This window comes from Quercus lobata, chromosome 7, assembly GCF_001633185.2.
Source record: "Quercus lobata isolate SW786 chromosome 7, ValleyOak3.0 Primary Assembly, whole genome shotgun sequence".
Lineage (NCBI taxonomy): Eukaryota > Viridiplantae > Streptophyta > Magnoliopsida > Fagales > Fagaceae > Quercus > Quercus lobata.
The window spans coordinates 19,996,086-20,023,482 of NC_044910.1; the positions used below are offsets into that span (position 1 = coordinate 19,996,086).

The following is a 27,397-nucleotide window of genomic DNA, read 5'->3' on the forward strand; positions in this document are numbered from 1 at the left end:
TGGTGATTTTGTTGTTGTCATTGTTGTAATTTTTAAAATACTGTCCTTTGGCGCCTTTTATTCATATGGTACGCAGACACTAGGCTTTGTCAACATCCAGACTGAGCAATTTCATCAACAGATTCTCCACCAATCAAACAATATTACAAACATAAGAAATTAATTAAATTAACTTTATGCCAAGCTCTGGATGTTGTTTCTCCGGCATGAAGATCATCTTTATGCCAAGCTCTTCCACCTTTTAAATTAACTTCACTCCCATGATCTAGTAAGATGGGCAATATAATCAAAACATTAAGGTTTGATCCTTTTGGTTCTGAGGTGAGAGTAGAAAAATCCAGCAAAAGAGATGGCTAAAGCCACTCCAAACTTCAATAAAAGAGGTTTTATATCCCTCTGCTCTTTCATCATCATCATTCAAAAACCTCTACCTGTCGCTAAATTCATGAATCCCCACACAAACACACAGATCACAGGTCCTCTTCTTCATCATCATCCATCTAAATGCTCAAAACAAAACCATATGACCTATGTCAGATTAGTCCACATACCCAAATCAAGAAAATCCATGTGACCCATATTACTAAACCATTAATGAATAAAAAATATCAAATTTAGTAAAAAACCTTACTAGTTTATGTTAAATTCAAGGACCAAAATTAGAAAGATTCCTTAAAACCAATCACAAGTTAGACCCAAAAAGGATAAAAACAAAAAATAAAATTTACACACAACTAATTTCAGTTCATGCTTATCACAGATAAATAAAAAGATTATGCATACCAGCAACAACAACATCTCTACCATCCATTTCCAATCAACACCAAAATAATCCAATAAAAACAATTAAAAACAGGTTAGACCCAAATAGGATAAGAAAGAAATATATACATCAAATTTAAGAACTAATTTTAGCTTATGCTAATAATAGACAAAAGAAATAGATTATACATACCAAGAAACAAGAACATATATAAAACCCATTTCAAACTAGCAAAACTTAATCCAATAAAAAAAAAAAATAAGGAAGACCCTTTTCAGTTTATGCTGATTCTAGATAGAGAGAGAGAGAGAGAGAGGATTTACCAAAAATAGACCGTTACAAAAAGCATTGAACCAGGGTGGAACAACAGAACAGTAAAGTTTTGATGTTGTCTTTGGTTTCTGTTTCTATTGAGAGTTTGTTTGTTTATTTAGGCCTGTTTCATAGGTTTGATTGAAAAAGACAGTTGGGTGTGAACACAAACCTTGGGTCGTTGTTATGATAGTATTAACAAACACTGGCCACAGACTCTTGTCTTACATGTCATGATTAATATGATGTACAGAATGTAGGTGTGCTAGGGAGAGATATATAATATATAAATATTGGAACATAGAAATCGTGGGAATTTGGTTATAGACAGAGAGAGAAGATTCTGATTCCAAGTTAAGAAGCCAAGAAAGATATAGAGGTTAAGCCAATAAAAAAATGAACTAGATAATTTGGTGGGTTAATTTTAGATGGCCTTTGTACCTAAAAACTAATGGCTGACCAATTTAATCGCTATTTATTTTTTTTATTTTTTAAAAAAATTTCCTTCCATTTTTCACTAGAGAAGGGATAGGATAAAGAAATTTAGGCAGTTAAACAAGTCAATTTGTTTTATTATATAAATGAAAACAGAAAATTAAATTTAGTTTTTCATTCTTTTTTTCTTTTTTTTAATATCCAATAAAATTATCAGATGGAGTTTAAAATTTTTGCTCATTGAAAAAAAAAAAAATGTTGTTGATCTGCTAGCAAAATTGGCATTCTGTACTTGTTTTAATGGTCCCTAAATTAGTGGGGCTCTTCTAGGCCATAAGCACGACAACCCACCTCAAAGTCAAAGATCTTCATAGCTTCCACCATGTTTTTGTTTTAGTGTTTTTCCCTTGAGGAAAAATAAAAAACATTATTGAATTGCAAATTCTATGGAAAAATAGATTGATCCAATGACAGTAGCAAAAGAGCAAATTCAAACCTTTGTTTTATTTTTTTGAATAATATCGAGAGGCATGGACTCATTTCCTTTTCTATTTCTCTAAGTTAGAACAAAACAAATTGGAGTGGGGTAGGGAGGGGGATGGAATATACTGATTTGTGGATTGGTTTATAAATAAACCAAGCTCTTTGTTTATAACTTGAGTGTGACTTAAGGAAAAAAAAAAAAAAAGTAATAATGCTCCCCTTCTTTGAGCCTTAAGGTTTGAAGAAATCAACACTCTTCCCTTTTATTTATATTAATAACAAAATATTTCAAATTTCTTTAAGAATCTCTTTATAAATTTAGAATAAAAGTATAAAATTTATCAAGTGCCAAAACATTTGCAATGACAAATCTCTCTATAACTCATGGAGGAAAAAAAAATGATTGCAACTACAAATCTCTCTATAACTTGTCGAGGAAAAAAAAAAGGAAAAAAAAATTTATTACTTAATATTTTAAATTACACTTTAATTTAAAATTTAAAAATAAGGTTTTTTAATTTTGAAATTGAGGATAATTTTGGAAACCTACCCTTAAGCACCATATTAGTACACAATTTTTTAATATTAATTTAATAAAATTTGGACAAACAAATGTAAAAGAAAAAATATTTTTTCCCTTCAAGTTTTGGAGTGAAGTGTCATTTTTCCAAACTTCAAAAAATGATAATGTAATTACCCAAAAAAAAGATGTGTATATTTGTTAATTTATTAAAGACGTTAAGCTCAAGTTTAAGTTAATGTTCAACAATTAAATAATTCAAATTCAAACATAATAGTATATTTATGAACAAGTTATTGAATATCAAAATATGAGACTCAATCTAAGTTATATAATATTATATGTTTGTATGCGTGTATAATAGAATTTAAAATTTTAGACTTTGGCTAATGCCATTACCTTCACATCTATTAAATTATGCCATAAAAGTCATAACATTAACATAGTCCTTTTAAAATAAAAAATAAAAAAATCATAAAATAGTCCGGTAAAGTAATCAACATGGTCCAGCAAGCTTACGGTTTGTGGGATAAAAAAAAATGAATAGGACTATAATATAATATCACGTTGACCTTTTAACAAAATAATGTGGTTATGGCTTTTTTCTCAAAAAAAAAAAGAAAAAAAAAAGGTTGTGGCTTTATCATGGCCATAATTGCTAACTGCCTAATAAGTGAACAAATAGATGGTATAGAGCCTAACACGCTCAAAAGTTAGCCTTCATAAATCTTTATGTACAAATTTGTAGGAACTTAAATGAAGTAATAGAGACATTCTTATTATGAAAGTAGGTTCGATGCAAGACTTTTTTGTGTTAGCAAGACAGATATCAAATGTAACTGTTATGCTCACTAATACTAGCAAGTCACCCCACCTTGAATATACAGCATTATTCAATGACTTTTCAAGGAAAAATGACTTATTATTGTAGAAGAAAATGTCACACAGATTTATTACTTTGAGAAGATAGTTACAGATAGAAGTATATAGCAATCTCACTTCTATAATCTCAAGTATAAGGCACCTAAAACATGCATTGTAGTTGATGGCATCTAAGGTTTGTGATGTTCCAGTTTTACTTGGAATTGATCGCCCACCAAATACCAATGCTAATTTCATTTGATCTCCTACTTGATTTCCAATCATAGCACTGGGGACTGAACATCAAATAGTTCACCGCAGTAAAACCACAACCATATTGGACATCAACAATCCAGATGAAAGCAAGTTTACAAAAAAATTTCCATGAGTAGCATCACATGCATGTCAAAGGAGGATGATGGAAAAAAAAATGCATACTCCCGAAAGCTTCATGGCTATACACAAGTCACAGCACAAAAATGGTTCAAAAATCTGGAATTACATGTAAATGTTGGATGCAAATTCTAGGCTCGAAATTGAAAAACTGAGTTCACTGGTCATAAATTTCTTGGTGTGCTGTGTGCCACTGCTTCACAATATTGTTTCTTGAACTCCATGACATGCTACATTGATGCGCCTATGATATGTTAATGGAGTTTCATCAACCAACACAGTTGTGTCTACAAATCAAGCATAGAGATTTTCCATTTTGCCCTTTGGAGCTCTGTCATTTGACTGTGTAGAGATTTATCAATCAACTGTACTTGTACCAGAATGTAAGAAATGGCTTTCTGAGGTACATCGTTGCTTATTAATTCCCACCAATTTAAAATGTGCTTCACCAAATGTTCAAGACTGCACAGCCAAAGATGTAAGGGGAAAAAATTGTTAAAAATACTCATAAGCAAAGCCCATAAACAAAAATCTCCAAACTAAAGGGGTATTTAGACAACTCCATGGAAACCTTAGCTTTAATACCAAGATCATTTTATTAATTCACAATAATGGTAAATCCTCTTATTCACCCTTTGATTTGTAGGTTATGGTATTGGTAGATTAACTGACTATAAAATCATTCTTGTGAAAGTGTGAACCAGAAGTGAATTTTGATGAAATTCTCCGCTCCAAATTTTGTGGAAGTGTAAAGAATATGAGAATAATTCCAACATTTAAGCACTTGTAAACTCAATTGAACAATCAATCAGGTGCTTTCACAATTAAATGTTTTGAAAACGATATTGAACATCATGATAAATTTTCCCAGCATTGGATGTAAGACCATCGTTGCTATGAAAATTTTAGTGGATTTGACACCAAAAGAAAATCACAAGTATTTAGTGTAAGTATACAAAACGTGCAAGATTCAGAAAATTATGCCATTCCCAATGGCAGAAAAGGAAGAGTTTTAATTTGGCTGGAGTTGAGCATAACCATTGGAAAATAAGATATCAACTAGTCCTCTTAATCCCCTACAATAACATAGTATAATGATATTGAGCAATGTGTTGGTTATAATAAGAAAAATGGAAATTATAATTACAGATTTTATTGTTTAAGTTCTTAGATAATATGAAAAAGGTAAGATGATAAAAAAGAACAAGGATAAGTAGTTACCTATATGTTGAATGAGATACACAATACCATAGCCTGTACTATATGGCCTTCAATTTCACGTACATGCAAATAAGTGGCGAACTGTAAAATTTGTGGACACTCGGACTGTAAGAGCAAATTAAAAATCAAATTATCAAGGTAAGCCTATTGAATGAGAGAAATCAGACAATGTTAAGGCCACAAAGCACAAGACTGGAAGCCAATCTTTTGGACCATCAATACAAACAGTCATGAACTAGGAACTTCTAGTTAAAAGATAAGGGTAAAGCTCACCACTGCAGCGTGCAAATCCTTCTCAATGCTTACAACTTCAAACATGGGCATCAATACAGCATGTTAGGCCTCATCCATGTGAGTGTCAGAACCAAAAGACTTTGTAACCTGAATAAGGATTAATAACCAGCTTGAGACAATTTTGAGATTAAATTATATGCATCGGAGATAAGATCAGACTCACAATGCACAGGTTAAACAAAGCATATGATTACCGGAGTTCCACTATCAATGTTTTATGGGGGTCCAGCCACAATATCTTTGAATGCACACCTTCTAGTTTCCTACAGAGAAGGATACTATTTTATGCAAGTTACACATTTGTAAATTATCATTTTCACAGCAACTTATTAATGTTCCATAGCATAGCCCACGCATCTCAAAATAAGGGATCATAAAATGAATCCAATTTTACCTCTGCAACAAGAAAACCAATATTCACGCCAACCCGAATATCATTACCACGTAGATCATAGAGTCCCTCTTCAAGTTCCATTTACTCCAAGCAAGTGCAACTGGTTGGAATGCATAGATCAACAACCACTGAACATATAAACTGGAGTTGCCAAGTTAATGACGACTATGAAAATGAAATTATAAAGTTATCGGTGGCAAACAATATATATATTTAGTATATTCCCCGGGCCTGAATGGTTAAACTACTTTGGAGGCATCACTAAGCCATGTGATGTCAAGATTATGGTGCTACAAAAAAATTTAACATTTTGCATGACGTTTCCCTCTTGCACAAGATTTTCTTCCATGAGGAACATTGTTTCAAGTTCACCTTGCATAATAAATAAGACAAAATGAATTATAAATAAAAGAAAAATAATAACATCTAGTGATTCTCTCTTGTTGTTCCTTATTAGCTCTCTTTTTCTCTGTAATTAGTTTTTCCTTTATGTTTCTGCTTTTCTTTCCTTTTTTGTAATCTTTCTTTTGCATTGTGCTACTTTGCATAAAGCAGTTTTTTTTTAATAAACATCTTTCTTACTTATCAAAAAAAAAAATCATCTTTAAAGATTGCCACATAAATTATTTTGTATTTATAATTGTGCATTCTAAGCCTTTGAATTGTTTTTGTTTCTGTTGTTGCCATTGTAGTACTAACCGTGCATTCAAGTGCAAATTCTAAAACCATAGCCACCAAAATGGTGTCTAACAAACTATGTATTGTTTTGGTATCTTTATCTTTCCTCATTGCCCCCTTTCTTCTTTAAATTTTATAATACAAAATATTGATGTCCAATTGGCTTTTCAACTAATTTTAATTTTATGTTTAGAAACTAAACAATCTTCCAACTCATTATAATTTATTGAGAAAGGAATCAATATAGGATGGCAGACCAATTTTAAAGAAATTTCTTTTCATTAGTAAAAGATATCAAGGTGAACTAAGTGCTTCAGAATGCTAATCAGATAAAAGCTAAGCAACTAATAGTAGTGAAGCAGACACTGGCCCAAAAGAAAGGTAGCCTTGAACTCTTGTTACGGTGTGGTTTCAGTGTTATTTACAATTACTTTAGTCTTGTACATAAAAAATTCCGATTGTGATAAGATGTTGAAATTTAGTTCTAATCAATGGTGAGAAGATGCAGCAATTATTCAATGCAATGATTTGGGGCAGTCTAATAGGAATAATTGACAACTAGTTAAGAAAAAAAAGTGAATTGAATTTATGAAACATGAGTATCTAGTTCTTGATTGTATTAGAAACCTGAAAACCCTCATAAATGAATGGGATACATCAACACTAGAACAGTATGACAGAGAGGAGCAGAAAGGCACGAAGAGTCATAAGCAATTTTACTTTGCCTCAGCCAAAAGAGGAGGGAGAAAAAGATCATAAAGATTTCCTCTGTGATTTCCATTCAAAAAAGGAAAGTAAAAATCTCCTTCAGCAAAGAAATCGTAATAAGCAACAAGAAACTCTTATTCACTTCCATTAATGTTGGTTTCATAAAAGCAGTATCCGATAGTTACCTCCCATGCCCACACTCTTCCAGTTGGGATGTTTGTAATATCTTCTTCTACCCGGAGGTTGGTTCCCAAGCATGCCACAGAACACTCTAGCCTTGAGACAAGAAACAAGCATATGACATTGATTAAAAAGCCAATATATATATTTTTAATGTAATAGTTACGAGCATTCAAAAATATGGATAAGAGATTCCATAAAGATTTTGCTGGCCAATTACCTCGGTTGCTTTTTCTGTGTCACCAAATAGACTGGCCCCTACAGAACACCAGCATTTGAAGTCAAGATTGTTTTTGCTGCATCTTTGAAATGATAACGGAGCTTTGTAGTTAGAAATTTACTCACAATGTCTGAGGCCCAAGGGAACGCAACATTTTGCATGATGTCTAGCCAGAATGAGGGCTAAGTATTCCTCAACCCTTAATAGGTTGGAAATTATTGTTACTAACTATGGAGCAAAAAGAAAATGCAGCAACATCATGGAAAGAGAAGAATAAAAAGTTACCTGAAGGAAAATTAGAATTGAGGTACCCTTATCAAAGGCAAGAGTTATATGGCTTCAATACCTATATTTTTTGCTCATTCTGATGACAAATTTGGATTTTTTTTTCTTTAATTGGTCCAATCTTCTCGTCCACCTTTTATTAAGCCATTCCAGAATTAGGAAATTATGGATGGTAACAAAAGGTAAGAATTTTTTTTTTTTTTTTTTTAAAAAGGAGCATTTACTAGTCTCTCTTGCATGGGATGTCTTATCCAAACACATCACAGTTCCCAACTCACCCTGCATAATGAACAAGAAGAAAGAATGAGAGAATTAAAGGAGAAGATTTTTTTTTTATTGGGTGTTACTAAAGGGGCATTCTAGTTTCACTTCTAGGATAACAGATACCATAATTATGTCGAGCAATATTTTTGACCTAAAAAATCATTGTCATTATCCTTTCTCAACTATACAATTTTTATAACAAAAAAAATAGAAGGGCTAGTTGCTTCTTTACGACTAAAATTCTTCTCTTGCTAGAAACTATAAAATGCTCCAACTCATAATTGCTTAAAAGGAACGGACATAAGAACATGTCCTATTTTTCAAGAAATTTGTTGGAAAGCGAAAGCGAAAACAAAGAACATAAAAACTATTCATTTCACGTGTACCTATTTCTTAACTATAAACAATCATGTAATGTAGTTATATGGCTTTCTGCTAAGAAAATCAATTAACTAACGCATACAAGAAATAAACAAAAATTTATGGAGCATTTTTAACTATTTTGATTGTTTGAAAAGCTATAAGTACCTAGTAAATAAATGTGTGATCAAACAAGAGAGCTATGGCTCCAAAAAGAGGTGAAAAGAGAAAGAGGGAAGAGAAATCACACTTTGCCTCAACCAGAAATGGAGGGAGAGGGAGTAGTTACAAAGTACATTTATCTTCAGCATTCTGTAATCATCTGTATAATTAAGGAAATAAACCAAAATTAATTAGGAAACTCCAGGAGTGAAAGACATGATGGGATTGAGGCAGTAAAGACCAAAAAGTCATAAGAATCTAGTAGAAAACACTGTTCATTCAAGAATCTAGTTGGTCCTCATATGGGAAAATTCATCTACTTTACTAAAGAAACAAAATACAGACCTTCAAAGTAAGGCTGATAAGACGAAGAAATCAGACAATGCTAAGACTACAATGAAGCATTTGGAAAAAGCCAATCTTTTAGATCATTATCACTTTGGAACATTCAAAAACTAGGAACTTCTAGTAAAAAGATGTGTACAAAGCCTACCTGTAATGCACAACACCATTCTCTATGTGTAGAACTTCAAACACAGGCTTAATGAGTCTAGTTTACGGTATGTAAACAGCAAGGACCTTTTTCTGTGGCCTGCATTATGAGTGGCAACCAGATTTCAATTATATGAGATTAAAACATATGATTTCATTAGGAGATAAGGTAGATGTGATCTAAAACTCACCACAAATTATTCAAAGCATCCCAGACTTCCAATATGTCTTTATCAATGGTTTTAGGAAGTCCATCTATAACAACTTTGAGAGCACACCTTCTAGTTTCCTGCAAAGTAGAGTGCTCTTTTACACAAGTTCAAATTTTTACTTATCATTTTGCAGAAGCTTCTTAGTGTTACTTTATATATATATATATATATATATATATATAGTTACAACCTGGATGTTTCCATTGGAAACACTATGAGATGTTGAGCTAAAAGGCTCTTAATATTACACAACCCAGTCCTAACAAAATCAGGGATCCTAAAATAATCCAATTTCACCTCCACAGTACAACAAACCAATATTTGTGTTGAATCAAATTGCATTACCACATATTAATATCACAGAAGTTCTTTCCAAGTCCCATCTACTCCACGAAAGTACAACTGCTAAGATGCAAGAGTTAACAATTACTAAACATATAAATTGGAGCTGTTTACCAAGGCAAAGACTACTACGTAAATTCAAATCTTAAAGTTTAATGTCAAACATTTTGCAACATGCTCTGCTCCTGAATTCTGCAGACAGCTTTGGAGATGCAACTGACCCCTCGAGATGTTCCAATCATGGTGCCAAAGTTTTTTGCATGACCATTCCCTCTTGTGCAAGATGTGCTTTCCCAAATGACACAGTTTGGAGTTCACCCTGCACAATAAAACAAGAAGACGGAATGATAGAATGAAACACAAAGCATGAGCTGAGAAAATTTTTGTCAAGCTTTGCAACTGAGATTATTTTGTGGTACCAAACATGAATTCTAGTGAAACTTCTAGAATTACTACCCCTCAAAAAATGAAAATAAAAGATAAAAACTAAAAAGCATATCTAGCAATGGATTTTTCTTTTTCTTTTTCTTTTTTTATTAGTCATATCTAAGCAATGGATTTTGGACACATACTTTCTTATTGCACTTTTCCTCACAAAATTTGTAATCAGAAAAAAAAATGACAGCCAACTGTCTTTTTACAAAACTAAATTCTCTGCTTTGAAACTACTCAATATTTAAAGTAAAGGCTAATTGCTTATAAGAAAGAATTGACATAAGACCACAACCCATTTGAAAAAAAATGTAACAGTTGGGAAAAATACAAACTTAGAAAAGAAAAAAGGGGGGGGGGGTTGTGAAGCATGATTAAACAGTTCTTGATTTTATTAGAAAGTTGAAAGCCCCCATGTATGAATGTGTGATAAAAGACATAATGACAAGTGAAAGAATAGAGGCAAGAAGTTATAATTTGCCACAGCCGAAAGCAGAGAGAGAGAGAGAGAGTACATCTATGTGTAGTGTTTCTATAATTACCTATATCATGAAGGAAATAAACCATAACCATAGAGGAAACTTGTTGAGTGAGGATAAGATTGAGGCAGCAAAGAAGTTGTAATAGGCTATTAAGAAAATGTTATTCACTTCCACCGTTCCACGAATGTTGCTCCAGAAAAGAGTATCCAACTCTTTCCATCCAACTAACAAAGCCAAGGTATTTGTAATTTTTTCTTCTTGACTGGTGGTCACCTCTTATACTTCACACTCTTCAATGTAAAGAATCACTTCAGCCTCTGAGACAAGAAACAAAACATACGATATTGACATAAAACTTGCAAGCATCTAACCCTTTATCTATAAAACTTGATCATAAGCAAAATCATTTTGGAGCCTAAAGAGCCCTTCTCTTTCATCTTAAGATTAGCATATAGATAAAAGATGCGAATTATCTAATTATCTTTGAATTGATAATGGAGATTTTTACCCAAAAAAAAAAAACCTGTGCTATGTGCTAGGATTTTAAAACTTTTAAAATAATATACTCAATGATATCCATTAAAAAAGTACATGTATCACCAAATCAAATCAGATTGAATGAGGCCCGAGGAGCATGAAACACTTTTGCATTATTTCTGGACTAAATGAGAGTGAAACATACCTAGACCCTTGATAGGTTGGACATTATAGTTGTTAAAAATGTACAAAGAAGCAAATGCAACAATAGCAAAAAGGGGCTGAAAAAATACAAGAAGTTACCTGTAGGAGAACTATAATCAAAGTGCCCATATTAAACAAAAAGTTGAATGGCCTTGATTCCAGAATTTGGGGAATTTTTGAACTGGTCCAGTCTACTACTCTTCACCTTCTACATTGTCATTCCAAAATTATTCAACCATGGATGGCATAAACAGACAAACAAACAACAGACTTCTATCTAGTTATTCCCTCTTATCCCAGTGCTAACATCCAACTCTCTCCCTCTTTATTTGCACGAAACACTTCAATCGAAAGGACAAGAAAACCACATGCACTCCTCTGGATTCAAACTCTTTAAACTGCAATGTTAAAGCTGATGATTATGAGCTAAATGCTCATGCTAAATATTTATTCTAGAAATTTAATAGATAGAAGATTGCATAAGTTGCAAATGATCACATACCTTAATGACCTTTCATTTGTCAGTATGCAATACAAAATGCAAGCCTTTCTTTTGTGGGTGTTTTACAAACATGCATCCATACATGCAAATTTTCTCCAGCACAAAATATGCTTCTCATTTGATTTCTGGTTTAATAAGGCCTACAAAATAAATATTTAGCATGAGGATTTTACCACAGAGAAAACACTTTAACAAAGAAGAGTCTTCTTGTCATTGGTATGAAGAAGAAAAACCATATAAAATAAAAATACAATAAACAAAGGTAACTTTTTTTTTTTTTTTTTTTGATAATCATAAAACAAGACAGCATAATGAAGAACAAGGGATTATGAAAATAATTAAGACGCAGTAGTAAAATCTCCAACACATTTTTGTAATTTTGTGAATAGTATTAGTGGGCAAATGAAATTGAACTATTTGGTCACAAATTTGATGAATTTATCTACGAACATTGTTAATTTAATTTTTTTTTTCCTAGACAAATAGAATATATAATAGATATAAAAACAAAGAAAGTAAAAAATGAAGAAGACAAAGTGAAAGAAGTTACCTTATCTGAATGGATGCGACTTGCAGAGCCCTAATCGAACTGAGATTCAAGTTTGCATTGGACGACCATCTCTTCACACAGTTCCTCCATAAATGCCGATGTTGGGTATGTGAGAAATCTTGGGCCATTGATCTCCTATCTCTGCTTTGCAACATTCACTGAGAACTAATTTCATAAATCCATAAACTCTCCAACTCTGGATGTGGCTCCAACGCATTAAGAACTAATTCATCATTCTCCCCTCTTCTATCCTCCTCATCCTCCTCATCATCCTCCTCAGCTTGCCCACCAAACTCTAATCTTAAGTTACGGAGGTGTATCTTATTTTTTAGTTGTGCATTCTCAGCCTCTTGTACATCTGTTACGTTTTGCAGGCCTTCTATCCCAAGATACCCTTTAAGGTGGACTAGATTCTTCAACTCTCCAAGTTTACATTCCCCAGTATTGTTTATACCACCTATTACGAATCTCTCTAATGTTCTAAGAGAACTCAATCTCCCAATCCCTTTTGGAAAGGGTTCGGTCAATTCTTCACACTCATCAATAAGAAGATGTCTCAATTTAATTAGTTTACCCATTCCTTGGGGTAATTTCCTAATCTCACCACAACCGCTAATATCCAATGTTTGTAAATTACATAAATTACACATCATTTCAGGTAATTCTGTAATGTTAGAACATGATAAATTGAGCAATCTTAAATGTTTTAATTTTTCCACTTCATTTGGAAGTTTCTCAAAGGAACTATCTTTCAAATTCAATGACCGGAGGCATGTCAAATGCTGGAATAAAGCAGATGAGAAGACCATTCTTCCAAAATAAGGAGTTCGTAGAAAAAGAGTCCGTAGATTTTTTGCACTATAGATAGATTCAGGAAATTGTGTTTCCTCCTTTAATTCTAATGTCAAATGACGAGCACTTTTACAATCTGTCCCCAACTCTTTGTCACCATCAATTGTGATGCATTCATTTGTTGACATAAATTGGGCGAAGTCATGAATCATATCATGCATGTGGCATCTTATTATCTTATCATCATCATTGTCATCTTGCTTAAAATCTTGGAAGAAGGAGTGCATAACTAATTTTTCAAAATACCTTTCTCCCGTATCCTCCATATTAGATTCCGAGCCCAAATATCCATGTGCCATCCATTCGTGGACCAACTCATTTCTAGAAAAGCGATAATCCTTTGGAAAGCTAGCACAATACAAGAAGCATTGTTTTATTGCTGATGGCAACTCATTATAACTAAATAAGAATGGTCCTAAAACACCAATTCGAACATCTTCTAATTCCCATAAATTACTGTCCAAAATGTTCTTCCATTTTTGCCTACTTCTTTGGCCGCCCATGACAATCCCTAAAATCTTTGCAGCAAGTGGCAAGCCTTTACACTTATTTGCTAGTTCTCGACCAAGTTTTCCTAGTTGCTCATCATCTCTGTCAACAGATGCCATTTGACTGCATATCAACCAGCTGTCTTCATTAGACAGTACCTCCAAATTCATGGTATAAGCACTATTTACCATCTTTGCAACTCCCTCCTTACGTGTGGTGATCAAAATTCTACTACCTTGAGCACCAAATTTGAGTGCAAGTTCGAATGGCTCCCAATCATTGGGTTTTTCAGACCACACGTCATCTAAGACAAGAAAAAACTTCTTTCCCCTAATCAAATCACAAATTCTACCTAATAGATTTTGCAATTCAGAAATGTTGGGGGATTTACGTTCGATAGATTCAATGATTGCTTTGGCAACCCTAATCTGATCAAAAGGATCAGAAACACATACCCATATTGGCATTTCAAAATGGGCCCGCACATCATCTCTATTGTAAGCTAGTTGGGCAAGAGTCGTTTTTCCCATACCTCCCATGCCTATTAAGGAGATGACATGGGGGCTCTTTTCTTCTTGGCTATCCTTGCCCAAGAGGTTGCTCACTAGCTCCTCCCTTTCCTTACCACGACCGCAAATTTTAGACACATCAACAAGGGAGGTAGTTGTTGGTCGCTCAACTACTGTAGTGCCCCCATACAATCGAAACCCGAAACCGACTCTCTCTTTAAAAAGCTCATCTAACTTTCCACTCAGGTCTTTTATTTCGTGAGCAAAGCCGTCACGCATTCTAAGTTTATGAACTGGACGGAGCCATGATGAAGGGGAAGGGATCATAGAGAAGCTTACCTTCGTCTTCTTCCGAGCATGAGAGCTTTCAGCATTCTCTTCTTCTTTCTCCTCTTCCTGGATCCTTGCTTTGATCAATTCAGTGTTCCACTCATCCAACACGTCGTCCATCAGGTAGGATGTGTCTTTGAGCTTTCCTAACCAAAGCTTCACAGCTGCTTCGGTCATTTGTCTTTTCTCAGCATCTTCGAGCACCGCCTGGATCATTCGGAGATTGTCTTCGAGCTTCCGGACTTCTTCGTCAACACCCACGACCAACTCTATCTCTTGTTTTGCCTTCTCAGCAAAGATTGAAGTCAACTGATCCAAGAGAGCAGAAACTAGAACCCCGGCCATACTTGCAGTTGGAGTTGGAAGTTTAATAGATAATAGAAGAAACTGAAAAAAGAGAACGCAAATTAGAGGTGGTACTGGTATTCTTCTTTCCTGCTTTTAAACCTGCAAAAAGGGTAAGAGGAAAAGCCAAAGGAACCTCTACTGTTTGTCGGGGAGTAAAATTAAAATTATCTATCAATGCACTTTTTTAGAATCACTTGCATCTACAGTTCCATCGACCTTTATCAAGTTGCATTTAATCCTAAAATGTAGTATGTTTTAATCCAAAAATTTAGCCATGTACTACATACCCATAACAAAAAGTTAAAAAGTGCTTATATTTAAAATTTAGCAACCAATATTTTTTTTTCTTTTAGGCTTCGTTTGGGAGTTCATAAGGAAATGGAATGAAATGATCATAAGGGAATGGAAAGGAATGAAATCAAATTGAATGTATTTAAGTAAGGGAAAGGAATAGAAAAGAATTGAATGGAATAGAATTAAGTAACCTTAATTGGATGTTTTAAAATAAAAGAATGGAAAAGAATGAAAATAAATGGAATGTAAGTAATCTTGTTTGGAGTAACATGGAGGGAATGGAATGAAATCATTTTATGATAATATTACAATTAGACCCCTATTTTAAAATAAATGGTTGAATATATAGGAGTATTTTGAGAGTTTTAATAAAAGAATCATTAAATCTAATTTCATTCCCTCCCATTCCTCCCAATTTTAGTGGAAATAAAAATTTGAGTTTTAAAGGGAATAGAGAGGAATAAGTGTTCTCTCCTACCTATTTCATTTCCCCCACTTAAACTCCCAAACAAGGGAATGAAGAATATTCTAAAATTATTTTTTTCATTCTTTTCCATTCTATTTCATTCCATCCTCCCAAACGAGGCCTAACGGTAAAAGATTCAAAACAAATATAATTGTTATAGTTTTTTTTTTTTTTGGAATTTTTTTTTTTTGGTTAAGGAAAGGCTCAAGATGTGCACCCACATTTTTTTTTTCCTTTTTAATAGTTATAAAGTAGTGTTTAATTCTAAAATTTAGCCATGTGCTAAATATCCATAACAAAAAGTTAAAAATAGCTTAGATTTACAATTTAGCAACTACCATTTTTTTTTTCTTTTACTGTAAAAGGCTCAAATTTTTGTTGTTTTAGGTTTTTTTTTGGGGGGGAGGTGTTAAGGAAAGGCTCAAATGTGCATCCACGTTTTTTTTCTTTTTAGTGGTGTTGCTGTTTTTATTTTATTTAGGACAGATATCAAGTTGCATTTAATCCTAAAATGTTTGTGTTTTAGTCCTAAAATTTATCCATGTACTATACATCCATAATAAAAAGTTAAAAGAGCTTTTATATTTGAAATTTAGCAACTAACATTTTTTTTTTCTTTCACGGTAAAAGGCTCAATTTTAATCCTAAAATGTAGTGTTTTAATCCTAAAAGTTAGCCACTTACTACACATTCATAACAAAAGTTAAAAAGAATTAAAATGTCAAATATATTTCTTTTACAGTAAAAGGCTCAATTTTAATCCTAAAATGTAGTGTTTTAATCCTAAAAGTTAGCCACTTACTACAAATCCATTAAAAAAACCTCTAAAAATGAGAAAGGGTACATAACATTTTTGATGGAGTAATATATTAATAATTATGAAAAAAGGTAAATTGAATTTCACATAAAATTATACAAATGATAAATATAATTTATGTTGCAAAAGAAATTTTTTTACGATAACTTTTTAGATAACAACCACTTCATGTGAGGTTTGAATTATACAATAATTCTTGTAAAGTCTCTCCCTCGATCTTAATTAATATTTCATTCCAATATCTCTTTAATGCAATCCAATAAATTTGTGCATACATCAACTTGAGAAAAAAAAAGTAAACTTTAGTAAAAATATATATATAAATAAATAAATAAATAAAAAGTGTTTGTGTTTGTTTTAAATTGAGAAACCAATTAAGTAGCATAATCCCCTCAAAAAATTCCTATAAAAAAAAAAAAAAAACACTAAACCAAGTAGTAGGTGTGTTATGTCACGTTATTTTACAAAGAAAGTAAATTCATATAAAAAAAAGATTCATGCAGTATTTATTGATTGGATTAATAATGATGAATGGATAGCACTATAGCAAGAAAATTTTGTTCTTATGGATCACATTGTAACATGCTATTGATAAAATAGGATTACACTAAAGGTGAGTTTTAGTTTGTCACGTTATTTTACAAAGAGAAGCATCAATTCCCACTATATAAGAAAAGAAAAGAAGAGTAAATTTCTTTAATTAAAAAAAATAAAAATAAAAAAAAACCAAACCAAGTCACGTAATCCTCTAAAAAAAAAACATAAATTCCAAAAAAAAAAAACGCAAAAAAAAAGTTTGTGTTTAATTCTAGGCCAAAAATAAAAGAAAGAACCCTTACCAATATGTTTTTTCAAGTACTCAGTTCAAGCACAAACCCCCTTGAATCCCTAATTACATTGACCCACAGGTAAGTACTCCTCAAATTATGAATACTTGGCTGCCATGGCAGGTAAGAACTCAAAGAAAGTCAATAATAAACAAAGCAAAAGAAAAGAAAACAAAGAGAAACTTACAAAAGATAGAATCTGAAAAGTTGTTGGAGCCTTTGATAGTGCCTGTTTAAATTGTTTAGAAACTAAATACGAAAGTAGACGAAAAAGAGAGGAAGATGTAGAGTTAAACTGAATGTCTTCGATAAAAAGAAGAAGAAGAAGAAGAAGAGATAGAAAAAGAGGTGATGCTATATTTTTCTTTCCTGCTTTATTAATGAACCGAAAGGCCCAAAGATTCCCAATTTCCCACATGGGCACTCCACATGATTAAAGCCAAATGTGGGGGACAAAGAAAAGCACAGCCCATGAGTGTGAGAGAAAGAAGAAGAAAGGGAAAAAATAATAATTAAAGGAAAAGCCAAATGACCTTCTGCTGTTTCCTGTTTGTTAGGCTCAGGCTTTGTTGGCTGCTGTTATTGTGTTAACACATGAAGAAATCTACGTAAGAATTAAAGTTGCTATGAAAACTTACTTCACAATAATAATATAAATGCCTATCCAGATGGTAAGTTATGATTGGTGGATGGTTGTTTTTATAGGAATCTATCAATGACACCTCTTTTTATTTTTTATTTTTATTTTTTGTCATTCACAACAACTTGCTAACACAATAAATTGTGGAAAAAAAAATTCTATACACATTGATTCTTGTCTTGATAGAATATTTATGCTTCTAGTTATAGTGATCACACAAAGTCATGTCAACCCTAACATGATTTATTTATTAAACAGGTTATGTGAGTCATGTCGTGTCAACCTATTTAATAAACACACTATGTAAAAGTCGAGTGATTCTAACATGATTAATAAATTTATCATGTTTTTATTGACCTATAAAACCGAATACTCGTAAACAATTACCACATGTGAACATAAATTGTCATCATTACAAAAAACAATAAAATTATGTGAAAAAGAGGAAGGTAAATTACTTGATGAAAGGAAAAACAAATATTAGGAAATACTTACTTCTTCTTCTTACAAAAATAAATAAATAAATAAATACAATTTCTTGTATACACACCCGTGAAAATAATGAATAATCATGAATTCAAAAAGTTAAAAAAATACTTTTTTAAAAAAAAAATAAAATAAAAAATTCTACTCACCGGACCGGCTCAAAACAGTTTATCATTATGTAGGGAAAGATTGTCGTTGCTATTTAATTTTCACCAACTTGCGTTCACAAATGTAACTGATGATATAGATGGTTCAATTCCTTATTATCAAAAATAATTGGCCACTCACGTGATTATCACAATTCATGGTGATTCACATGATCATAAAGAAAAAGTAACCGAATTAATACTTATCATTATACCCACTATCCAAGTGAGAAAATGACTTTTTTCGATTCCCACCTAAAGTCTCTTTTTTCCCACTATCAGATTCAATTATGCGCTCGGTACATAGAAGGGTCCCACTCTATATGTTTGTTTGTCCCTTTTTATAGAATTCGAAGAAAATGGTCTCATGCTTTGGCCTCGTCAAATTGAAACTCATCTTCTAGACCCACATCACAATGTGCAAAAAAGCTTACCCACTTGTGTTTACTGTTAAATATACGGACCGACCTCTGTTTCTTTTTTGTCACACCCAACTTTCTATGGTATGTGCAAACTTTAATCAAAACCCATGCATTCCTTGCTTAACACTAGAATATCTTCATGAATACATTTTCCAGCAAACCTCAAGGCCAAACCCTTGCAAATTTTAATTTTACAAGCAATTACAATCCCAAGTTGTGAAATGCTAATTTTAAGAGACTAATGTGAAAGTACATGGCTCGAACATGTTCTGATATATAATATATAATTTTACTTTTGTTTTGAAGTCACTTCTTTTATTATTTTTTTCCTTCTATGCCAAAACACATACGCTATGTGCGGGTTGGCATCCATCACATATATAGGAGGGACCGCCCTTCACTATCTATCGCAAAGGAATAAGATCTGATTTGATTATCAGAAATAGCAAAATCAAAAAGAAGAGGATGCTCCACCACTTTGCCTCATGTTATGCCTTTAAAAGTCTAGTCTTCTCTCTCTCTCTCTCTCTCTCAAATACATTTCCAAAATGATTTTCACTGGATATTCACAATTCACATTCTCTGTCCTCCCGGTTAACTTCTCCCTCTTTCACTCTCATTTGCAATCATTATAATAACACATGTACTAACTATTTTGACCATCTAATCTATATAAAATTGTGTTCATAATAGTAAAAAGACATTACCTACACAATTAAAGATACTTCTACCAAACACATCATGGATAGAAACCTAGTTTAACCATAGGCTAATAGTTGTTGCACATAAACTGTTACACAATATTAAATTCACCTAATTTTTGAACTAAACTACGATTTAAAATCACAATTTTGAACTTAATAATCGTGACTTCAAGTCATCTTTTTAATTCAAAATTGAGTATATGTAAAATTGTAAGTATTATTTTGTGTGTAATAAATACAAGCCTTAATCATATTATACAACAAATAAGCTGAGTGAAACCATCTTTTATACATGTGTTAGATGGTGAAGTTGTCAGTTATACACTATACATTATCAATAATCCAAACTTTAACTAATGATATTATATATTTGTAAGGACTGAATTTGGATTTGACCCAATATAGGATTAGGTTTTGGCCCAATGAGCCCAAACAATAAATTTATAGAGTGTGAGTGAAAAAACTAGATCTCTTGAATAAGAAAGACAATAGCAATTGTTTATTTAGGAGAATCAAACGTAGGAGAATCAAACGCAAGTAAGGTAAGAAAATTTGTCCTTAGCACAATCCGAGGAACTCTGTTATAATGTCAAATTGATGATCAATGTTACAAGAGTAAAAAGGATTATTACAAGGATTTCTTTGTTTTTTTTTTGTTTTTTTATGCGTCTTTCTTGGCACCCTTTTCATGTTATATACTATAATTTTGGTATCATCCCCACCATACACGTGTAGGTTAGGTTCTATGAACTCCTTCTTATCTCATCCAACACCTCCCAGAACCCTCAATTAGTAGCTGTAAGGCTGCTTTACCACTGTTTAGGTATCACTTCCACATTAATGTGGCCAGAGAGTTAGCTGAGATGCATTTAATATAGAGGTAGTAGCTTTTGCAGATATTTGTTGCCTCCCTCTACTCTTCTCTTATCCAATGTTTGACTTCTAACTGTAATGCAATCTTGAAGGATGTTCAAGATGATAGGACATTCCTACTAACCTCGGATCTATATTTCCGATATGACTTTTTTCCTCGGACATATTTTGGACTACCATATACAATCCTTATTTCTTCTTCTTCTACCATTCCCATAATAACCTTATTTGACCATCCTTGGACTAGTAGACATCCTCGGACTGGGCCATAGGCCCAATAAATACAGTTTTAACAGTACCTTTTGGCTAACTGGCCCCCACAATAACCCCTAAAAATCTTTCTTTTCGACTCTTCAGGAGGAAAGAAGGATTTTGATATCCTCAGCCCATCCCGTTTATGGTTATACCCCGTCTATCCGAACTCCCCGAATGCCTTTTTACCTAATCAAGGCACGCTCCTGACGCTTCGGCGTTCAGAGCATGCCATCATTAAACTTTGGCAGCACTTTTGTCCCCCACGTTCAATGGCACGATGCAAATTCAACGGTGGAGGATTTCCTGGGTTTACAAGCAGGAATTTTCCCACTTGTAACTTCTGTGCCACTATAAATAGCTTTTCAAATCAATTCCCTTTCCCTACTTCCAACAATTACACAGTTCTAGAGTTCATATATTGAACCTGTCACTCTCTCTCACTTCCTTGTGCATTTACAAATACCAAAAATTTGTCCAAGGACTTCTTCCGACCCTCTTAGTTTTGCTTCTTTCCATATATTTTATTTTCGTCACACTTTTTCCTTCTCTGTTTTATTTTTCGTTTCAAACTTGTTAATTTCTCTTCAAAACTTCTTAGAAAAATGGGTAGGTTCAAGTGTTTAGTTGAATCCGAGGAGGATAGAGAGAGATTTAGGGCTAAGTACAGAATCCCACCAACAGTGGGCATAAGATACGCTGCCCAAGGGAAATGGGTAGACGATAGGAAAACAAAAGAGGTGGTCATCCCAATAATCGCCTTTATAGAGGGTGGGATGACCATTCCCATGGGTAATATCACAAGCAACTACCTTAGATTCTTTAGACTATCCCTCACACAATGCACCCCAAATATGTTCAGAGTATTAGGGAGTATAGAAGCCCTGAATGAGAGAATGAACCTGGGACTGACACACCACGATGTCAACTGGATATACAACCTACACCATTTGAAGGGGCAGGGATACTACCTTAAGTCAAGGTATCCCGAAGTGAGGCTAATACAATGCCTCCCTACGTCAAACAAAGGGCTAAAGGAAGGTTTTTTAATCTTTTCTAGGGCATAGCATGATGGCCTACCTTGTCTGAATAAGGAGGGAACACCAGGTGGGGGTCTAGTCGTAAATTTACATACCTCAACTTATATTTCCCATTTATTTCACATTATTTCTGCTTTTGACAAATTTTCCTTCTATTTTAATGATTTTTTAGACAGACGTTCTACCATACCTCGGCTCAACTTAGTCAACAAAGAGAGCCTAGATAGAATTCTACGGTTTGAGATGTTCGTAAACGAAGCTGATGGTCAATTACAAGCAGCGCATGTAATCCTTGGATATAGACCTATTTCCTTTGCATTCTAAGCTCCCAAGTGTGTGATAAAAGCCAACGATCCCTGTCTCGCTTGTATTAGTGTGGCTTACGAAGGATTCGTCGTTCTCGAGGGCATTCCAATTCCCGATGGTACACCTTTTACTCAACCACTCTTTGTGGCCATCCCTTCAGTAGGGGCATCCTCATCCCAACCCGTTTTTAAGGAAGAGGAGGAAGAAAAAGAAGAAGAAGAAGAAGAAGAAGAAAACCTAGAGGGAATTGTAGATTTGTCAGACTCCTTGGACGAATTTAAGGTGTTCAATCGACCTCTATCCCCCGAGAGTACATCGATTGACCTTGAGTACCAGTAACAAGTAGACATCAGCACTTTGGATGAGATGGGTATCCAAAGGAAAGCCAAAAGAGGTCTGTTGGACATAATAGAGTCCCAGCCCAGAAAAGATGTACCGGGGAAATCTAGTAAACCCAAACTTCCCCCTCCTCCTCCCAAATCTCCTCTTCCTCCTCCTTGGCCGTCTTTGCCATCCAGACCTAAACCTACTGATCCGAAGAGAAAAAGAGAGCAAAAATGCAAGGAGGTAGTGAAGGCAGGGAGATCTCACCCTGTGCTTGAAGATGAAACCCAGCGAGCTGCAAAGCAGCAAAAGACTGGCCAAACATGGCAAAGAGGCTTGGAGAGGGGAGATAATCAGCCACCTGAGCCTTAGGCTTGGCTTCCAGCTCCAATGCTCAATGGTGAACCCTTAGGGATAATACATCCATCAGGGATTTCCATGGAGGTGCTGGATGCCATGTGGCCTCGGCTTTGGAGGAGGCTTTATTACTTCCCACTAATATGGCCGAGTTGCGGTCTATCAAGAAGAATGAGGTTTTCCTTAACCTTAAAAGATATCTGGGCATGGTATGATGCTATCCCTTTTATATATATATATATATATATATATATATATATATATATATATATATATATATATTTTTCAGGGTTGAGGAGATAACCACTTCCCACTATTGGCAGTTGGAAGACGAGAAGGCTAGGTGCGAAGCAGCTGCGGAGGTGCTCAACATCGCCGATCAGTCCAATAAGGATCTGAGGAACAAGCTGACCGAGGAGGAAAAGGCTAGAAAAAGTGCTGAATTGGCTCTGGAGGGCAACTAGAAGCAAGCCGAGGATCAGAGGTAGCTCTTGCGTGAGGCCGAGGAACAGTTGGCTTCTTCTAAAGAACAGATAGCAACCCTCCGGAAGAAATTAGAAGAAGCCCAGAAGCTTAAAGATCAAGCTCAAAGGTTGAAAGGTGAGGCTGAGAAGGCAAAAATAGAGGCCGAGAAGGCTCGGGATGAGGCTGAGCAACATGGCTATGACGTTGGCGTAACCGAGACCGAGGAAACCCTTAGGGCAGAGGTCTCTACCGTGTGTCGAACCTATTGCGCTTAGACTTGGGATGAAGTTCTCAACCGAGCCGGGGTTAAGGCTTCTTCTGAGCTAAGAAAGCCAGAAAACATCTACTATCCACCAGCCATACGACCTTCGAACCTTCCTTCCATCCAAGGTGAAGCAACCTCTATAGTTGCTGACCCTATTGAAGAAGCACAGCCTCAGGATCCTCTTCCTCCCAGTCAGTAGAAACAAGCAAAAGAACCTGAAGCTCCTAAGGAAACCTCCTCTGAAGTGGATAGGCCCTTGGATGAGACTACAGAGGTTCCACAAGATGAGGCAGTTTCCCAAGGTTTTGAACAGGCCTTAGCTTCAATTACCATGCCTGCCAAGGAAGCCCCTAAGGGGAAATAAAAAGTGATTCCTACTGAAGCAACTAAACAAGCTAGCAAGACCTCCAAGGATTAGCTTCAGATAAAGTTGAAATCATAAATCATCATTTTTGTAATGTAGTTACAATTTCTATAATGAAATTTCATTTTTCTAAGACATGTTTTAATGAAATACGCACTTTACTTTCCCAACTTTGTATGGATTGTTTTCTTCATTTATGCAATTTTCATTTTGACTGTTCTTTGTTTGAACATAACCATATGCCATAAAAGTGCAAAGTTGCTTACATAGGGGAAAATGAAGTTTTTACATATTTTAATTGAGAATCAGAATAGGTCAAAACTATTAAATCTACAGTACTATCAAGACATACTTTGGATCTATCAACTCTAACAAGTTTTCTAACTTTGAGAAAATATTCAAACGTTTGATCAAACAACAGCCAAGTCCAGGGCACCCTAAAATGCTTTAAGTGATGCTCATGGACTTACTTCGGTTTATATCTTTGACATAACTCAGTTTTCGCCTAATATTTTAATAAATATCATTGGGTATTAATTTTCACTAAGTTTGTGGTTCGAGGAACCTGACATGACTTAGTTTCTGTATAATACTTCAATAGATGTCATAGGGTATTAATTTTCACTAAGTCTATGGTCCAAGGAACCTGACATAACTTAGTTTCTGTTTAATACTTCAATAGATGTCATAGGATATTAATTTCCACTAAGTCTGTGGTCTGAGGAACCTGACATGACTTATTTTCTGTTTAATACTTTAATAGATGTCAAAGGATATTAATTTCCACTAAGTCTGTGATCCGAGGAGCCTTACATGACTTAGTTTCTGTTTAATACTTCAATAGATGTCATAGGATATTAATTTCCACTAAGTTTGTGGTCTAAGGAACCTGACATGACTTAGTTTCTGTTTAATACTTCAATAGATGTCATAGGGTATTAATTTCCACTAAGTCTATAGTCCGTGGAACCTGACATAACTTAGTTTCTGTTTAATATTTCAATAGATGTCATAGGGTATTAATTTCCACTAAGTCTATGGTTCGAAGAACTTGACATGACTTAATTTATGTTTAATACTTCAATAGATGATAAACACATGATACACGAATGGAATGAATTAAAAAGGAACTAAACAGGGCTATTTTTATTAATAATAATACCTCTTTAGGTTGTTTACATTCGAAGGATGGAGTACAGTTTTCTCATCTAGATCTTCCAAATAGTATGCACCTATTCCTGCCACTGAAGTGATGCGATACGGTTCTTCCCAATTAGGCCCTAACTTTCCCCAGGCTGGACTCCTGGCAGTACCCAAAACTTTTCTTAATACCAAATCTCCTGGTGCTAACAACCTTAGCTTTACATTGGTATCATAACCTTACTTGAGCTTGTGATGGTAGTAGGCTAGTTGGACCATTGCATTCTCTCTTCGTTCTTCAATCAAATCTAAACTCTTTTCTAGCAACTCATCATTGCCGTCTGAAGTGAATGCACTTGTTCTCAGTGTTGGGAAACCAGTTTCCAGAGGAATTACAGCCTCAGTCCCATACGTCATTGAAAAGGGGGTTTCTCCTATTGATCGGCGAGGTGTTGTCCAATACGTCCAAAGGAAATGTGGTAATTCCTCCACCCATCTTCCCTTGGCATCATCCAACCTCTTTTTAAGTTCATTAACTATAACCTTATTGACAGCTTCAGCTTGCCCATTTCCTTGTGGACAGGCTGGAATGGAATACCTATTCTTTATCCCCAGATCACAACAGTACTTCCTGAAAGTTTTGCTATCAAACTGAAGGCCATTGTCCAAGATGAGAGTATGGGGAACCCCGAATTGAGTAATGATATTCTTCCAGATAAACCTCTTGACATCCACATCTCTGATATTAGCCAAAGGTTCAGCTTTGACCCATTTGGTGAAATAGTCAATGCCAACCAACAGATACTTTTTACTTCCTATCGCCTTAAGGAAAAGACCTACAATATCCAAGCCCCACTGAGCAAAAGGCCAAGGGCTAGAAAGAGGATTAAGAACTCCTCCGGGCTGATGAATGTTCGGCGCGAATCTCTAACACTAATTGCATTTTTTAACATACTCTTGTGCTTCCTTTTACATACCCAACCACCAATATCCTTGAGTAATGGCTCGGTGAGATAAAGATCTTCCTCCTATGTGACTTCCATAAATTCCTTCATGTAGTTCTTCCAAGAGTAATTCTGATACCTCGGGATGTACACAAAGCAAATATGGTCCAGAAAAAGAGCATTTGTATAACTTTTTGTCCTCAGATAGCCAAAATCAAGGAGCTTTCCTTCGCACTTTCTCAGCTTCTTACTTCTCCTCAGGCAATATGTCATTTTCAAGGAATAGCAGTATGGGATCCATCCAGCTCGACCCTACCTTGATTTGATGGACTTGGAGCAAGTCTCTCTTTATTGGGGTAGTGGTACATAGGTTTTCAATAAGTATTACTCGAAGCAAATCCTATGCCGAGGAAGTGGCAAGGGTAGCCAGGGAATCAGCATGGGTATTTCCACTTCTGAGAACATGCGATAAGTCGAAAGATTCAAATTCTGTTTGTATGCACCTGACTTGACCCAAATATTCCTGCATTCTGGCATTCCAGGCTTCCAATTCCCCCTTTACCTGGCCTACGACCAATCTTGAATCTGAAAACATTTCTACTACTTTTCCACCCATTTTCTGGACCATCGCCATTCTCATCAACAAAGTTTCATATTCTGCTTCATTGTTTGTAGCCGAGAAACCCAACCTCAATGATTTTTCAATGGTGATCTTCTCAGGAGATACCAGAACCAGCCCCACTCTTGGTCCCCGCTGGTTTGCTGCTCCATCCACATATACTTCCAGGGTGATGGGTCTTGTGTGAAGATCAGGCCAATCGATTTTTCATCCATACCAAGCCGCTTTACCTCTATTTCTTTAAGAAGTTCAACAAACTTGGCTACCAGGTCGGCAAGAACTTGGCCTTTTACAGAGGTCCGAGGCATATACTTGATATCAAAAGCCCCTAGAATCGTGCCCCATTTGGCAATCCTCCCGATATAATCTGCACTCTGAAGTATTGACTTGAGCAGAAACTGAGTAAGGACAACCATGGTGTGTGCCTGGAAGTAATGGGGAAATTTTCGTGTAGCATGCATTACCGCCAAGATGGCCTTCTCCAGTGGTAAATAATGCACCTCGGCTTCCTGAAGTGACTTACTCACGTAATAGATTGGCCGTTGTATGCCACTTTCTATTCGTATCAAAACAAAACTTATCGCATGAGAGGCTATTACTAAGTAGGCAAACAGAACCTCATCCATCTCAGGACTGGACATGATGGGTGGTCAAGATAGGTACTCTTTAAGCCATTGAAATGCTATAGCACACTCCTCGGTCCATTCAAATCATTTCCATTTATGTAGCAAAAGGAAGAAGGGTCTGCACCTATCTGCTGACCTAAATATAAATTGATTCAAAGCAGCAGTCATCTCGGTCAGTTTCTGGACCTCTTTGGGATATTGAGGTGGTTGCAAGCTGTTAATGGCCTTAATCTGATCAAGGTTCACCTTAATTCCCTTGTGAGTCA

At 34.8% G+C, this 27,397-nt stretch overlaps 1 protein-coding gene across 20 annotated transcripts; it reads right to left on the minus strand.

Moving 5' to 3' along the window:
• Window positions 1–3,711: 3,711 nt before the first annotated feature.
• On the minus strand, window positions 3,712–17,547 carry LOC115952835 (putative disease resistance protein RGA3). Of its 20 annotated transcripts, XM_031070148.1 has the most exons (22): window positions 17,346–17,546; window positions 17,171–17,219; window positions 12,227–14,793; window positions 11,677–11,816; window positions 11,274–11,572; window positions 10,554–10,810; window positions 9,744–9,898; window positions 9,583–9,639; window positions 9,217–9,314; window positions 9,027–9,125; window positions 8,879–8,924; window positions 8,540–8,693; window positions 7,748–8,026; window positions 7,588–7,661; window positions 7,463–7,500; window positions 7,248–7,338; window positions 5,984–6,048; window positions 5,677–5,776; window positions 5,477–5,545; window positions 5,262–5,369; window positions 4,989–5,093; window positions 3,712–4,229 (listed from the first exon to the last, which is right to left on the minus strand). In XM_031070148.1, the coding sequence occupies exon 3, from the start codon at window positions 14,749–14,751 to the stop codon at window positions 12,382–12,384; it is 2,370 nt and encodes a 789-aa protein (XP_030926008.1). In that variant the 5' UTR covers window positions 14,752–14,793; window positions 17,171–17,219; window positions 17,346–17,546; the 3' UTR covers window positions 3,712–4,229; window positions 4,989–5,093; window positions 5,262–5,369; window positions 5,477–5,545; window positions 5,677–5,776; window positions 5,984–6,048; window positions 7,248–7,338; window positions 7,463–7,500; window positions 7,588–7,661; window positions 7,748–8,026; window positions 8,540–8,693; window positions 8,879–8,924; window positions 9,027–9,125; window positions 9,217–9,314; window positions 9,583–9,639; window positions 9,744–9,898; window positions 10,554–10,810; window positions 11,274–11,572; window positions 11,677–11,816; window positions 12,227–12,381. The 20 variants fall into 20 exon arrangements, with proteins under 20 accessions (XP_030926008.1, XP_030926014.1, XP_030926019.1 ...); XM_031070154.1 differs by lacking the exon at window positions 8,879–8,924 and having other exon boundaries at window positions 11,274–11,382; XM_031070159.1 differs by lacking the exon at window positions 8,879–8,924 and having other exon boundaries at window positions 9,801–9,898.
• Between the last annotated feature and the right edge of the window lie 9,850 nt (window positions 17,548–27,397).